This window comes from Octodon degus, unplaced genomic scaffold (assembly GCF_000260255.1).
Source record: "Octodon degus isolate 3935 unplaced genomic scaffold, OctDeg1.0 scaffold00038, whole genome shotgun sequence".
In the NCBI taxonomy this organism is placed as follows: domain Eukaryota; kingdom Metazoa; phylum Chordata; class Mammalia; order Rodentia; family Octodontidae; genus Octodon; species Octodon degus.
Genome location: NW_004524614.1, coordinates 960,320 through 976,255, shown reverse-complemented (window position 1 = coordinate 976,255; position 15,936 = coordinate 960,320). Strand labels below are relative to the sequence as shown.

Below are 15,936 nucleotides of genomic sequence, written 5' to 3'. Positions count from 1 at the left end.
TAATAATTACATTCAGTTCCAAAATCTTTTGAACTTGAATCTAATGTCATAAAATTTTCAATATTTTACAGCTTGGTACCCACATGTTATTTTGTCTTCTGCCCTTTGCAGGCTGCAGACAGTTCCTTGTTTTTCAGATTTTATTATTTTCAAAGGATCTACAACCAGTCTATGCTATAGTAAAGCAGTTTCTGGGAGTGCAGCTCTCTACTCAGGATTTCTATAAAATGGGCAAACTACCATCTTATTTGGAGGAACTATATCAGGAGAGCATGCACTATTTAAAACATGTATTTCCAAATCTATATCTTGGTTGCATGTGTCTTCTTGCCTAGACGTGAAGTTGCCGTGCTTCTGTGGACATACAGAGTAACTGGGAAGAGTGCTCACTGAGCTAGGAGGTTCCACACTTCTGTCAGGGAGCAGGTGGTGCCACTGAGTGGGGCAGGCCGGGAGCAGGAGGGCAGGGCAGGGACGCGGAGAGGCCCACCCCCACCTCTTGCTCTGTGCCTGTTTCCTGCTCTGCCTTGGTGCTTGCTTTGGGGTGTGACCATGGTTGGTGTTTGGTGTCACTTTTGATCCTATAACACTATCAAAACATCCCAGAAGAGACTGCTCACAAAAGTGTCTATAGAAAGATACTCCAGAGCTAGTAGAGTGAAAGCAGCATCCAAACTGATGTAGCAGATGTAATCATTTATGTTAAAAGAAATGCACATTCCATAAAATATAGAAGATACCATTAAAGAGCTTGTTTCCAAGTGCTGTTAAGTCTTCACTGTTACTTTAGAGTGGTATTCTCTGTTATTTGCCATCTCAGCTACACAGAATAGGATTTCATCAATTAATTATTATACATTAACTGGTTAATCCTTTCTATAAAAAGAGACAGCTTGCTAACAACAAAGCTAAAATTATAGTTACCCACTTACAGTGAACCTATCACACTTGGTTGTATTTATTTTAGAACCACTGCAAATTTGATTTTTAAAAGCAAAGAAATAACAATCAAGGGCTAATGTGTCCCCTGATGGCAGCTGTTCTGACTGTGCATGAGGGTGGCTCCCTTTGGGAAACTGACGGCCGGTGGATGGGGTGGCTGAGCTGTGGGCTGTGCAGCAGTGTAACCGTGTCCTTCTCCCCAGGGCTGCAGGAGAGCGCTATCGCAGGGAGATGCTGGCCCATGGCGGGGGCAGGGAGCCCACGCTCCTAATCCAAGGTAAAACAGAATCCAGTGCTGCTTCACCGTGATCTGTGGGCTTATCTGCTGTGATGTCAACCTGAATTATATTTTTGCACCATCTGTGATGAGAGCTGTTTTATATCTTCTCCATGTTTCATTAATGTCTTCACAGAGACTCTTAGCTATGTGTTTTGTTCTAAGTGTCAATAGAGTAGGGTCCCAAATAACAAATTAATTTGTAGTTACAGCAGATCGTATTTCAGCCTGTAGCTTTCAAAATGTTACCCACTCTACTAGGAAATTATTCAGTTTGTCATAAATTCTTGGAAAAATCTACCTCTAGATTTTAGTAAGTCACATGTATATTTTTCAGCCTAAAGAACTCATTTATTTCTTATTCCTTCAGAGTAGGTTCTTTTTACCTGTTAAAATCAGAACCTAATTAAATCTTTTCTGCAGTATCATAGTGCTCATTTTCCTGTGACTTACTTTTTATTTTTATTAGCACATTTCGCCACATATAATGATCGTATTCATCATAAAGAATTTGTGCGGGTACATAATATGTCTTAATTCTTCTTTTCCTCCCTTCCCTTCAGCCCTTCTACTCCCCAGTTACAGAAGCTTTGTTTCTGTTTTTTTCCTTCCATTCTCAGGTTTAAATCCCTTCTCCCTTCCCCTCCTCCCTCCTTGCTCCCGTTCCATTTGAATGTGTCCTTCCTATTCCCAGTCCTCCATTTTGCTCCTTATGTACCTTTTGGGTTTCTTGCACAAGAGAAATAATGTGACACTTAAACTCATGTCTGACTTGTTTCACTTAAGATTATAGTCAAGGTTAATATATTTAGTTAGAATTGACAAATTTATCTTTCTCTGTGGCAGACTAGTACTCCATTGCGTATGCATGTTCTTTGTCCATTCGTCTGTTGACGGGCATAGGGGCTATTTCCAAGATTCAGCTATTGTACATTGTGCTGTCATAAACATGGGTGTGCAAGTGTCACTGTGGTATGAGGCTTTTTTTTGCTCTTTTGGGGAGGTACCTAAAGGAGGCATAGCTGGGTTAAATGGAATGTCTACTTTTAGTTTTTTGAGGAATCTTCTGATTTCTATAGTAGTTATAGCCATTTATACTCCCACCAGTTACGGAGAAGGGTTCCTTTTCGCCCCATATCCCACTTACATTTGGTAATGGTTGATTGCTTGGTGGTAGCCATTCTTCTGGAGTGAGATGTAATTTCAGTGTTGTTTTAATTTGCATCTCTCAAGTCAATAATTTGTTTTTGTTTGGTTTTGCAGTACCAGGGATTGAACTCAGGACCTTGTGCTTGCCAAGCAGGTGCTTATTCTACTGAGCTACTTTCCCAGCTAATTTACATCTCTCAAATGACCAGTGATATTGAATTTTTTCATGTATTTATTTGCTCTTTATTATTCTTCACCTGAAAAGTGTTCATTTCAGGTGCCCAGTCTTAGATTGGGTATTTAAATTTGAGGGGTCTGATTTTTCTTTTTTTTTTTTTAAATTACTTCTTTTTACTTCTTTATATATTCTACATGCTAGTTCTTTGAGGAGTATTTAGTAAAAGTATTTTCCCATTCTGTGGTTTGTCTCCATTCTGTTGGTGGTTTCTTTTGCTATGCAAAAGCTTTTTAATTTGATATGACTTATCTATTGATTTTTTTTTGGTAGTACTTCCTATGTGAAGAGTTTTATTCATGAAGTCTTTGCTGTGGTAGTTTTTTTATATAAATATTTTTGTGGAAAGTTTTAATTGTAAATAGAAGTGACCATCATTTTGCATGAAGTGTTTTTACAAATGTTTCTAGGAAGATGTAAATATTGTTGGCATACTCAGTATACTGGCAGTTATATTTGTGGGCTGCACCTTCTGGCTGACAGTTTCATATTTAGGAAATAGTAGCTCCGGGTGGGTGGGGGTGTGTTCCTTTGGTGCGGTAGTTGAGTGGGCTGTGTAGTATAGTTGTTGGTCTGGTTCCAGTGTCTCCTTGCCTCCACCTTCTGATACTCTCAGCCCTTCTTAGCTTCGCCGTACATCACTGCCCTCAGCCGTTCATTTACTCATCAAACGTGTCTTGAGGGTTATTGTTCCCCAGCCCTGCTCTAGTGAAGCTTTGTTAGGCAGAGTGTACTCCAGGCCCTACCCCTTATTCAGGGCAGTTTGCAGAGCACATCAGCCAGCGCAGTGACTGCAGTGTCCTTTAGGTACAAGTCATAGAGGCCTTGGGATTACCCTTTTTTCATGAGTGCTTATTGGCACAGCCTTAGTGTGCTAGGGTATCTTTACTGCCTCTTCTTGAACTTTGCTACATCCAAAACTGTTTTTCTTAGGGGTTTTTTGGTCTAGTTCTGTAGTGGTTTTGAGGTGGAACTATTTTTGTGCTTTTGGTTGTTGTTGTTGAAACAGGTCTCATTCTGTAGCTCAAGCTGTCCGCCTGCCTTGACCTGGCAAGTGGCTGGGGCGACAGCACACACCACCACACCTGGCTGCTACTGGTCTTGTTCGCTTGTTTGGGGCACTCAGGATGACGCTTGCACCTCACAGGTGCTAGGCAAGTGCCCTCCCCCTGAGCTACGTGCCCAGCACTTGAGTTGTTTTAAGTGGTTTTCATGGGCTGGCTTGTGTAGTTTCTTCAGCCATCCTTTGAGGTATGAAGCAGTTAGCGCCATGTCACAGGCAGTGAAACAGGCCGGGCTTCCCCCGTCCCCACGTGCACATCCAGACGCAGTGAGTAGATGAGCCAGCATCTGAACTTCTGAGGCTTCTTGCTGTAGTCAGGGCTTTTCAGCAGCCTGTGAATGGCCATCTGAAAGGGTCTGCTGTGGACCTTGGCAAAAGTGAAATTAAATCATCGCATAATGAGCAATTCATGGTTTAAATTCTGTACTTGTCTTAGCTGGTGGATTGCGATGAAATGCGGATAGTCCACCAGGAGCTAAGAGTTGAAAGAAATGTGCCCAGACTGCTTTCTCCTGGAGGCAGTTTCTGTTAGGTGTGGTCCGCAGTAACCATGGTTACTTTATCTGTTTTACTAGGCATTAAATACAGTCTGCATGTAAATATGAATTTCCATATGGTTTTATTTCCTTAAAGTCTTTCCATAGTTTGTGCTCCTGCTCTGCTGACAACAGTGCCAGTGCATGGCTAATTTCCATTCTTTAAGACATTTTTCTGTTAGGTAACTTCATATTTTCTGCACCAAATTTCGGTCATAAAAGAAAAAGAAACCCCTGGTTCAGACCAGAAATACTGAAGTATTCAGATTCCAGTTCACACAAACAACTGAATGATTCTGCTTTTATGTTAGTATTTTTCTGCCTGTGGATCCATCATGTCTCATTAATCTACATGTTCTGTTTCATGTCTGAGATGAAGGGAGACCTGGGAGGGCGCTGTGCCTGTTGCCACTCTGCAGCGTGGCACTCAGGAGCCTGTAGTGGCTTCTTATTTGCTTATGTCCCACAAACCTGCACCCCAAAACAGGATGCCCTAGAAGATGGTCCACAGCTGTAACTTTGGGTGTATCCATGGCACGATTGATAAAATTACTGAGATTTGTGACATAAAACATTTTTAATCTAGTTGATATTACTCTTCTGTTAAATATAACTTTTTATAGATGCTTCGTGTTCTTTATTTTACCAGTTGCTAGATGAAGAATTATAGCAAGTACTAAAGACGAACAGAATATCTGCCTTCAAATTATGTGCCCTGACCAAGTCACTGCTTTCATTACCTAACAGATGAAGGCTTCAGTGTCAGATAAGCTCCAAGTCATTTCTTAACCAGACTCTGTGTCTCACGCTTGCAGGCTGTGAATGACACACACTCAGAGAAGTCAGAGCGAGTCAGCTTTTCATCAGTGAGTAGTAACACAGCAGAGGTGCACTTTAGGTCCCTTATCTTTTCTAGAGTGAGTCATCTCTGCGGAACCGGGCTTGGCTCATTTCTTCTGAGTCCTGCTGCTCTCCTGGCCCCTGTTGACAAGACAAGCCTCAGTGGCCAGAACCCTGTATAAAGGGTCCCAGAGGACACAGAATTCCTTCTTTCTCTTTTCCCTCTGGTTTGGCACCTTCATCGGGCAAAAGTCCCTGCTGTCTGACTCCCAGCTGCCAGCAGCTTCCTCTAAAGTTTTTGACCCAACTCTGTGAAGAGGCACTTCACAGGGAAAACCCATGTTGCAGTGGCAGGGCTGTCATTGTCTGCATTTCTCTTTTTCCTCAACACTCTACTTAGAAGATATCCAAATAGCAGCAGTTGAAACAGAGAAGAAAAGCATGGTGGAATAGAATTGGTTTTCTAGTTACAAGTTCTGCCACTTACTGTCAAAGAGGCTAAATGTGATTTCACTGGAAGCACCTCTTTCTAATCTGCTTCTCTTGTTTCAGTCCATGTCAGAAAGAGTGTGTGTGGAAGTGTAACCACACACATGCACACGCGCAGCAGCAAAAGACCACTGCGCACAGTGCAGCCTCGTCAGTGTATAAACACGTTGCAAGTTTGTAAAGGTATATGTTGAGCAAGTATCTAGTTATTGCTCTAGTAAGTGCATGCTGGACTGAAACCATTTCTCTTAGTTGCCGAGATTTCTGGGTGGGGTCCAGCTCTTTGTGTTCAGCTGCGAGCCTGAGGGCTTCCTGCTGTACATTCTGTACCCCACAGGACTTCTTGCCTTATGCTAAGTGTTCCATTTCTTTTCTTTCTTCCTTTTTTTTTTTTTTTTTGGTACCGAGAATCAAATTCAGGATGTTGCACTTGCCAGGCAGGTGCTTGTGCCCACTGAGCTATATCCCCAAGTATTCCATTTCTCAGCCATACAAAAACTCAAAACTTTTGCTTAAAATAAGCCATGATGTTAGGAAATTTTCATTCATTGAGCTGTTATATAAAATGTATTTTTAAAGTAAAGTATTGCTATAGTAAGAATTATGCAAAGTCCATTTTGTGTTGCAGTCATTTTAACGTATAAAGGTAAATGTGCTCTGAGACTGTTCATTCACCAGGAAGAAGTAGTATCTTGTCCTAGTAAGGAGGTGAAAGAGTAGAATGGGGGCCGGGGAGATGGCTCAGTAGAATAAGCGCTCGCCTGGCGAGTGCAAGGTCCTGAGTTCAATCCTCGGGTCCACAAAAAAAAAAAAGAGTAGAATGATCCAGCTCTTAGGGACAGAAGTGTCACTCTTTCAGTAGCATGTACATCATAGATGGATTGCTCATGGAGGTTTACATACTTCCTCTGCAAACTATCTTGTCCTCTTGTGTTTTATGTTACCTAAAATTCTCAGATAAATGGCCCTTGCTGAGTTTCTAGGTTTAAGTTTTGCTTGGTTTTTAACAGGTAGGAAAAAAGCTGATACACTGAAATGTCATTTGCTAGACATTTTCTGCAGTGTTGCCTGGGGGAGGGGGGGTTCTGACTTGCACTGATTGGTCCAGATGTGGAAGGGGGAAGTTGCAAGTGACATGAGCTTCCAGGCCTGCTGGCTCCTTGGTGCCCCAAGTCTTCCCATGTTCCTGTCCCCATGGCTGTGGTTTAGATCTGAAGTGCCCTGCGAAGCCTGCTGTTTGGCAGTCATTGGACCATGGGAGCTGCTTTGCTGGCTGGTGTAGGGAAGTAGGTGGGGTCCCTGGTGGCACAGCCGGGAAGGAGGGGTCTTCTTCCAGGCTCCTCCTCTTATCCTGTCTGCCTCCAGGTCACCCTGCAAGGAGCAGCTTCCTTATACCCAGGCCCTGTCACCATGCTGCCTACCTTGGAAGGCTGGTGAAACCTCTGAAACAGGAGCCAAAATAAACCTCATGTTTAAAGTGTGGGTGTCAGGTACTTTGTCCTGGCAAGGAGAAAGTGTAAGACATCCAGTGACATGGAAGAGACCTGCCTGACACCCACTGATCAACAGTCAACTCTTGTTTGTTTGCGTTCCTCTGAGCTTTTTTGACTTTGGTGGCAAAACTGGATACTCGGTTACTAGCTCTTTTTAGTCAACACAGCCTGGTGGAAAAATTGTCACCAGACCCTGTAATGAGGTCTCTGCATCCTCCAGTGACAACATTCTTGTGCTCCTTCTTTAGTCCTTCTTTAGTCCTTTAGACCTGGGGGCTAGGGAGAAGGGGAAGGCTAAACTCCAGTTGTTAGCATTCCAGGGTGCTATTTATAAATATTAAACTATTTTATTTCTATGCTCCTTTCCAGAAAGAAATCCAGCTTTATTTTGTAGCTCTCTTTGTGGAAAAGCAGTTTCTAAGTCTTAACTTGACAGCTTTTTAAAAAGACCAGAGATCAGATAAGATGAGAAGAAATAGAAGATAAATGAGTCTATTCTCAGCACACTGAAACTCCTCTCCAGGCTGACTCACAGAACTGAGGCCAAGAAACCCACAGGGCTTTACCCTGAGCTGATTAGAATCGCTTAGTATAGTACATTTCTGTAGCGCTTTAGTCACCAAAATGCATTCTCTTGTGCCATGATTGTCCTACATTGGCTCTGCTAGATCATTCAATACTGTTGCTCACAAGCAGAAAATTATGGCTCATGCACCAAAAGTTCCCCCATACCTAGTAGAGATTAATACAAGTAATCTATAAAGGCAGTTTTATCCTAGTCTTCACACCACGTTGGTCCCAGAAGCACCAAGCATGCCTTTCACCCAGACACTACCAGGTTTCCACCATTCTCCAGTAGAAAGAACCAAGCCTCTTTGGAGAAAGGGTTTCTTGGCCTGGAGAAAGGTGATAAAAGAGGAGCCTAGAGCATCCTGGCCCCAGAAAATGCAGGACTCAGAAAGTGTGGTGGCTGTTTGACAGCCAGGAGACCCCCACTGACAGCCCCTGATGGCATGGTTGGGACAGTTGGAGCAGAAAAGTAATGCAGTGCTGGTGTAGAATCAGAGCATGGAATGCGGGTCTGTGAGGCCATATTGAATCAAATGATTGAGTAAGTAACTCAAGAGAACAGAGGACAGACAGATTTCCTAAGGAGAGAAATTGTAAATAATCATGTAGATCTCCTCTCAGACAGATTTCCTAAGGAGAGAAATTGTAAATAATCATGTAGATCTCCTCTCTTGGGCAATGGAGCATCACACCCCACCCTTCCATCTGGGTTGTGCAGAAGGACTTCGTTCTCAGGAGCACAGTGTGGAAGGGGTGGGGACACTCAAGAGTGGAGAAACCTGGCCCTCACCACCTCCACCAGGTAAACAGGGTCAGTGTCATGGAGACAGGGCATGAGCATAGCGTGTGTCCTGGACCTGCAGAATGAGGACATTGCAGCCCATGGTCCCCTGCTGTAGCCCCGATGTAGTGACAGACAACTTCAGAAAAACCAAACTGAGGACATTGTGGTCATGATACCTGAGATGCCCGAGAAACTGTCAGAGCTTGAAGTGCCCATGTAGACCTGCCAGCCACAGGTAGTGTGCTGGATCAGAGAAGGCCCCTCATTGACAACAAGGCAATGTGCAGAAGGTACATGTTAGCTTAATGACATTCTGTGTGCATTGGTTCCTTCCTTGTGACTTCCGTGCCACCCAGTGTAAGAGACTCATGATAGGGGAACAGACTGCAAGTTATGACTTTCTGTGCTGTCATGATATTTCAGTAAACATTGAAGTATGTGGAAACTAAAAACTTATTTGAAACCACAAATCTCCTTGATAAGATTATCGGTGAGGGCACTGTTTCAACACTGTTATTTCTAGTGGGAGGGAGAAGGACACACAGGTGTCATGAGGGGAAGAAGGGGAGTCCTGTGGCCCAAAATGGGACTGGGGAGGTAGAGAGACATAGGGTCTATAGGGCATTGTAGATGCTATAAAGAGTGGGAGCATTTATTTGGAAGATCTTGAGCAACCACAGACAGTATCCCTAAGGCAGATGGCAAGAGTCAGTTTCTAGTTTGCCGTTCCCACAGGCTGCTGAGACAGAACCTTAAGCAGGAAAGACCGACTTGAATAGGCTCCTCATTGGCACTCGCCATGAAGGGTAAGAGAGGCCCCAGCAGGAAGAGTGGGCAGTCATTGCGAATGGGAACCGACTGACAGAAGAAATGCTATGGCACAGACCAGCAGGTCCCGGGGTCGATACGGCCTGTCCCTGCTTCAGCTGCTGGAGGGGTGGAAGTGTTACAGTGACTCAGGCCATGGTACAGGTCAGCCACATGTACAATTCAGCATAAGAATTGTAGCGCTAAGGGGGTTCAGTGGCCCCACTACTGAAGGGACCCTGTGTGGAACTGGCTGTGGGAAGACTTCCCTATGTAGTCCTAGGGTTAGGAAACCTGCTTTTTCACCTTTATTTCACCTCTACAAAGCTCTGATTGACTTATTCACATTGACCCAAAATATTTAGTCTACTTTAAAGGTTTGATGTCTTGTTAACACATCGTCTTAGTTAACGAGCATCGGTGATTTTTAAACAAGCTGATCGCCAGCCTAATAGTCTCAGTGCTCTTATCGCATGACTGTACTCTTGGTGTTATTTGTACAAGACAAATTTGATGGCAGTCAAGGAGCAGTAAGCTCTGTCTGTCAGCAGATGTATAGCTGATGACTAAAGTAAGAAAGCTAAATAAACAGTCATTGTTCAACACTGGGTAGACTCACTTTTCCCTCGTGTCAGCACGTATGCACAGTTACTTAAACAGAAAAGGCAATTTATATTGTTTCCTAGCACTGGAAATTAGTAGAAGGTATTACTTCAAGTTTTAAAACATGCAGCAAACTTTTAATCCTACCTTCTGATTAATCCCTAAATGTTGGGAGTTGTGCAGCAAAAAACGGGCATGCTCAGTAGATGTGTGCAGCTTTTGGGTGGTTGTTCCTGTTTATTTTTTAGAATATCTCTTAGCTTTTTAGATTTCTAATCAAGTGGGATTTTCAAGGAAGAACTAAGCATTAATGCTTGACAGGTTTTGCCTGGCTGAGCCAGCATGTGTGCCCGTGGGCATGGAGCCAGGGTAAACAGATACCAGGATGTGTTCAGAGGCCCATGCCTGGCTAGGCGTGCCCACCCCAGCGGGTATCAAGGCCTTGTCAGGACTAGGAGGAAACCCCCTTGCACAGATGTATTGAGTACGAAAAGACAGGTGATCCTAGAGCACTAGGGTGCCAAGCAAAATTGTGCTGTTGGAAATAAATCATTCTGATGGGTCGCTCAGAAGTTTCTGAAGATTCTCTGCATTTCCCTCTGTGGTCATGGGCCTCCCTACCCCTTTCTCCCTCTTGACATAATATTAACTTACGTTGTGTCGTTCACTGGTTAATTATAGTCTCTGCTTCCAGTAAAGTCTCAGCTCTGAGGGATGTAAAACAAGTCATGTTTAGGTCTGTATCTCCAGTCCTGTGACAGGGCTCAGTGTGTAGGATTTCAACAAAGATTTGTTCAGTTATCAAAAAAAGACTTAAAGGTCAAATGTTTCTCTCTTTTTTTTTTTGGTCAAATGTTTGTTGTGCCATTAAAAAATAAAGTTGTGATTATCCTAATGAGAACAGGCTTTTAAGGGCTGGGGAGATGGCTCAGGGCCTGAGTTCAACCCCTGGTTCCACCAAAAAAAAAAAGAGAGAGAGAGAGAGAGAGAGAGAGAGAGAGAGAGAGAGAGAACAGGCTTTTATTTGCCTGGTCCTGAAATTTTTGTCATAAAAATTTTCCAGGTACTTTGTGGTCTTAATATTTTCGTGAAGTTTAAAAATAATGGAGAACAAATTAGCTGTCTGTGGTATTGCGTAAGCATGTGCCCAGGCTTGTCGGTCAGTGGTCCCCTCGGAAAGTTAGCCCAGCTGCCCCGCCGCCTGCACTCCCACGCATGCACCTTAGGACCCCTTCAGCCCCTTCCCTGGTCTTTGTAATTTTTGGTCTTTTTGGTTGAAGGCTTCCTTTGGAGGAGGAAGCCACTGCATCTAAAGGAGAAAATTGCAATTTGTGTGTGTTCTTTTCTTTGCAGTTCTGTACCCCTAAATGCTATATATATATATATAGTATATTCATCACACTGTATACAACCAGCGTTCTTAAAAATATGGAGCATTCCTTTAAAAGAAATAGATCATTTGTTTTGTAGTGGAAGCTCACCAATGAAATCTAATAGATCCGTAGAGTTATCTATGAAATTGACATTAAAGTAGATAATGCTTTCACTACAGTAGGAACTAAGATAAACTCAGTTTGAGAGGCGATGGCTCACCTATGACTACTATTGTGTTAAGTCAGCTCCCAGGGCGTAGTTAAGGCAGTGGCAGCTCTCAATCAGTGGTAGACTCGAGCCAGCGCATCCCTGCAGCCCTGGGCCTTGAGCGCTTCGTTCCACTCTCATCCTCTTCCCAGCCTGTGCATACTGGCTCCCAAAAGTGCACACTCTCAGTCCTAGTACCCTGGGAGCATGAAGCTGGAACAGTGATCCGAACTGCTCTCATTAACTGATATTACTTTCATGCCCTACGTTAGTGACTACAGTGTAACCTAATAGAATAAAGAAGTCTGGTTTTAATTATTGCTGGTATTAATTTATTTAAATTTAATCTACCTGTATTGAGTATTTATTGCTAACCAAGTACTTACAGAAATGATCAAGAATAGTATATGAGCTCTGCTTGTTAGAGATCAGAGTATATGCCTGCATCGTGTGGCAGTTACAAACTGGACTGCCCTCCAAAGGGTGAATTCAGAAAGAAGTCGCCCTGCCTGCTTGGGCAAGTGCATCTTGCTCCCAATGCCAGGCTTGGGGCTTGCAGTGTGCCCTGGGCTTCACCCTACTGGCCCACTCAGCCAGCTGCCTCTGATCTGACTGCTGAGGCAGCTCCAGGGGTGAGCTCAGCTGGGAAGAAGTGGTACCTACCCTCAGGAGGTCTCCTCTACCCAGGAGGATAGGGATCAGGGTGTGGAGCTGCAGCCCACTTTCACCAGAGGCCATTCCCAGATGTATCTGATCCTCAGACACATTCCACAAATGCAGCCGCACCCGTCCTTAACATTCTACTCAGTGCACATTCTTTATAATAGAAAGGAAAAGGCCAAGCGCTGTGTTTAACAGATTCGTAGGATTTGAGAGGCAAAGAATTCAAGCTAAAATACAAGTTCATTATTTCAAAGCATAGATACACAAAAGAGAAAACGTGTAGGCACTATCCATAAGATGAGGTAATGTTCCAGTACTCCACAAGGAGTCTATAGTTATGTATCGGAAGTACGTACTACCAGTATAATAACACTATACTCCATAAATAATGTAAATTTTTGTGTCAGTCACAAGTAAAAAATTTGAGTGTTCAAGGTAAATAGTCTTTTTTTTTTAAAAAAAAGTATACCCTCATAAAAAGAGTGGCCGTTTTTCAGAGTTGTAAATAAATTGACCCTGAAACACCAGGAATACATAATTCCTCGGGATTATTGATGTTTCAGTTCATCAGGCAGATAACTACATGCTGTCATACTAGAATCCATGGAGAACTTTCTGTAACTTTTGCAGTGAAGGGTAATAGAAGTCCATAACATTCATCTCTACATCAAAAAACGAAGTTGGCCTTCACCTGGAAATCAGAGATTTTTTTTATGCTAATTTAACTGCAAAACCTCTATGATCCTTGGATTTTCTTTTCTTTTCTTTCTTTCTTTTTTTTTTTTTTTCCTGCTTGATCCTCAAGTGTTCTCATGAGTACCTTGAAGTGACTTTCTGTGTCCTGTAATGGCGATGGAGCTTAGGGCGTTATGCACACTAGGGACGAGCACCTCCGCCGAGCTACCTCCCTGCCCTAGGAGGTAGCTAGGAACTTTTAAACAGGCAAAATTTAAACTTTTGTATTGTTTGGAGGCCAAGATCTCTGTGTTGCCCAGGCTCCAGTTAGCTTCTTGCTCCAATCACCCCACAGCTGGGACTACAGATGTGTACCACTATGCCTGGCCAGATGTTTAACTGCTCACCTATAAATCTCATCAGCTCTGAATAACATTACATAGCTGTTTTTGTTTTCTGCTACTGGCTGTTGAACCCAGGGCCATCACACTGAGCTATATCCCCAGTGTGGGATATAGCTTTTTATTTTGAGACAGGGTTTCGCTGAATTAATTGCTCTGGCTGGACTCACATGCATGATCGTTCTGCCCCAGCCTCCTCCCAGACAGTGGAGGGCCTGTGCCTGCAGTCTGGGCTGCATTACTATGTTTTAGACACTAGTTGTGCCCTCAGGGCAAGTGAGTATTGGCTGTAAAACAATGAGAGAGGTGGGACAGGTAGGAGGGGCACTGTGCTCCTTTAGGGTCTTGCTGGTCAGAGTCAAACATCCCTCACCAAATCCTGGGCATTGGAAGTTCCTGCTGAATTGATTTCAGGTAATCTGTCCTGTGGACCCAGCAGCATGAACAAGGAGACTGACCCTGCAGGAAAGGCCAGTGACAGAACTGAGTGCAGATGTGCTGAGGCCGGAGTATGAGCGCTGTGATGGCACTCATTCACAAGGTGGCGTTACCTCCACGTCACACAGGTGGAAATGGGCCTGGTGAGGTTGGTCAACCGTCCCAGGGCTGCAGGGCTACTGAGCAGTATGGCCAGCGGCACCATGCTGCTTTGCCAGCAGGGACCCAGAGGTGTCCGCCTGCTGACACACAGCACTCCCCGGGAGTCCCTTTTAAAGCTTGACTCTCCAGCGCTGCCTTCTTCAACTTCTGTGTCACTTTTGGCAGGTTTTATTTGTTTTGATCATTTCCTCTGATGACAGGAAGTTGTCATTTTGTCCTTGCTGGGTAAATTTGTGGGGTCCCCTTTTGTTCGTGTCTCTATAGAAATAATGTGTGTGGAGACTTTACTTCAGGACTGAAAGCTTTTTTCCTGCCAAGAAAGTATCTTGTAGTACCCTCATTCTGAAGAATATATCAGAGGTTCTGGTTTTTAGTGTATCACTGTGTACTATCTTGTAGAAAAAAATGTGGATGATATTCTTTCAGTGTTTTGATTACTTAAGAGAGACATGTTTTTTAAAGATGGTCATCACACATAGTGTTTTAGCACACAGTTAGAAAAATGTGCCAAGAGCTATGGACTGCGGACAGGTTAGGAAACAGATGTCATTCTGCCAAGCTCCCGAGTAGATTCTTAGTCTTGCTGGCAGCTCAGCAACCAAGAACCTGAGGACTCCTGCGTGCCTCCAGTAAGACAGATGTTGGGGACACACCAGTGAATGCACATCTGGGAGACTCAGCAATAAAAGGCTAATTAATCATAACAGTAGAGATATAGAACAGATTTTATTTGAAGAGTTGAAATTATTTGTTAACCAACTCTTAGAAATTATGCCCCAGAGCACAGAGACAGAAAAAGGCCTCCTACCTAAACTGGATCATTTCCCAAAAGATATTTACAGACTATCTTCTTGTGTTTTGAGTCTTTCAGCTATCACTAAAAGAAACTTTTTCCTTTTGACTGTTGTTTCACATTAAAAATGAGGTTATGAAACTCAGAAATTAGAGAAAACACATCCTTAACAGTAGTGTCTAAAAAAATGAAATACCTAGGAGTCAATCTAAGGATGTAGAAGATCTGTATAATGAAAATTGTAGTACCATAAAAATGAGATAAAAAAGATACCAAAAAATGGAAAGATATCCCTTGCCCTTGGATAGGAAGAACCAACATAGTGAAAATGGCCCTACTCTGAAAATTGCGGTAGAGATTTAATGCAATCCCATTCAAAATACCAGATGTACAAAAAGGCACGCATAAAATTCATTTGGAACCATAAGAGACCTAGAACGGCAAAGGCAGTCCTCGGCAACAAAGACACGGCGGGGGACATCACAATCCCAGACCTAAAATTATACTGCAAAGCTACTGTGATTAAAAGCATCTTGGTATTGGGGGGGGGGGGAAGGCCTGAGGATCAGTGGAACAAAATAGAAGATGCAGACACAACCTGAAACATACTCAGCCACCTTATCTTTGACAAAGGAGCCAAATACGTTCACTGGAAAAAAGATAGCCTCTTTAATAAATGGTGCTGGAGGGCCAGGGAGATAGCTCAGTGGTCTAAGCACCTGCCTGGCAAGTGCACGGACGTGGGTTCAATTCCCAGTATCACATGCCTTGCTGGCCCTGCATGGAGCTGGCCACCAAAACCAGGCGTGGTAGCACATTTCTGTAATCCCAGAACTGAGGAGACTAAGACAGGAGGATCACTCTGAGTCTGAGCTGTGCAGGGAGGTCTTATACCAAATAAATAAATAATAAAACCTAAAATAAATAAACAGTGCTGGAAAAACTGGTGTTTAATACCATGCATTAAGCTAAAGTCAAAATGGATTAAAGATGTAAATATTAAAATCAAACACTAAATCCACTGGAAGAGAAAATAGGTAGAAATCTTGAAGAGAAACGTATAGGTAGGGCCTCCCATGAACAAAACCCAGACTGCAAGGGAAATAATACAAAAAATCAACAAATGGGATCTCACCTTGCTAAAAAGCTTTTACACAACAAAGAAAATAATTAACAGAGTGAAAAGATAACCCACAGAGTTGGAAAAAATTATAGCCGGTGTCCCTCAGACAAGGGACTTATATCTAGAATGTATAAAAAATTGAAAAAGTCAGAGCCCCAAATTCAAAGACCCAGTCCAAAAATGGGCATCTGTGATGAATAGACACTTCTCAGATGAGGAAACGCAAATGGCAAATAAGCATAGTAAAAGTATTCAGCATTATTGGTCATGTGAAAAATATAAATTAACACTGAGATTTCATGTCATGTCACC

At 43.1% G+C, this 15,936-nt stretch overlaps 1 protein-coding gene across 1 annotated transcript in view; it reads left to right on the top strand.

Moving 5' to 3' along the window:
* The window catches only part of Mipep (mitochondrial intermediate peptidase), a 172,895-nt gene that overhangs the window by 140,303 nt on the left and 16,656 nt on the right, over nt 1-15,936 (top strand). Inside the window, exon 18 of the mRNA XM_004631111.2 lies at nt 1,146-1,219. Coding sequence (XP_004631168.1) covers nt 1,146-1,219 — 74 coding nt within the window. The remainder of the gene's footprint in view (nt 1-1,145; nt 1,220-15,936) is intronic.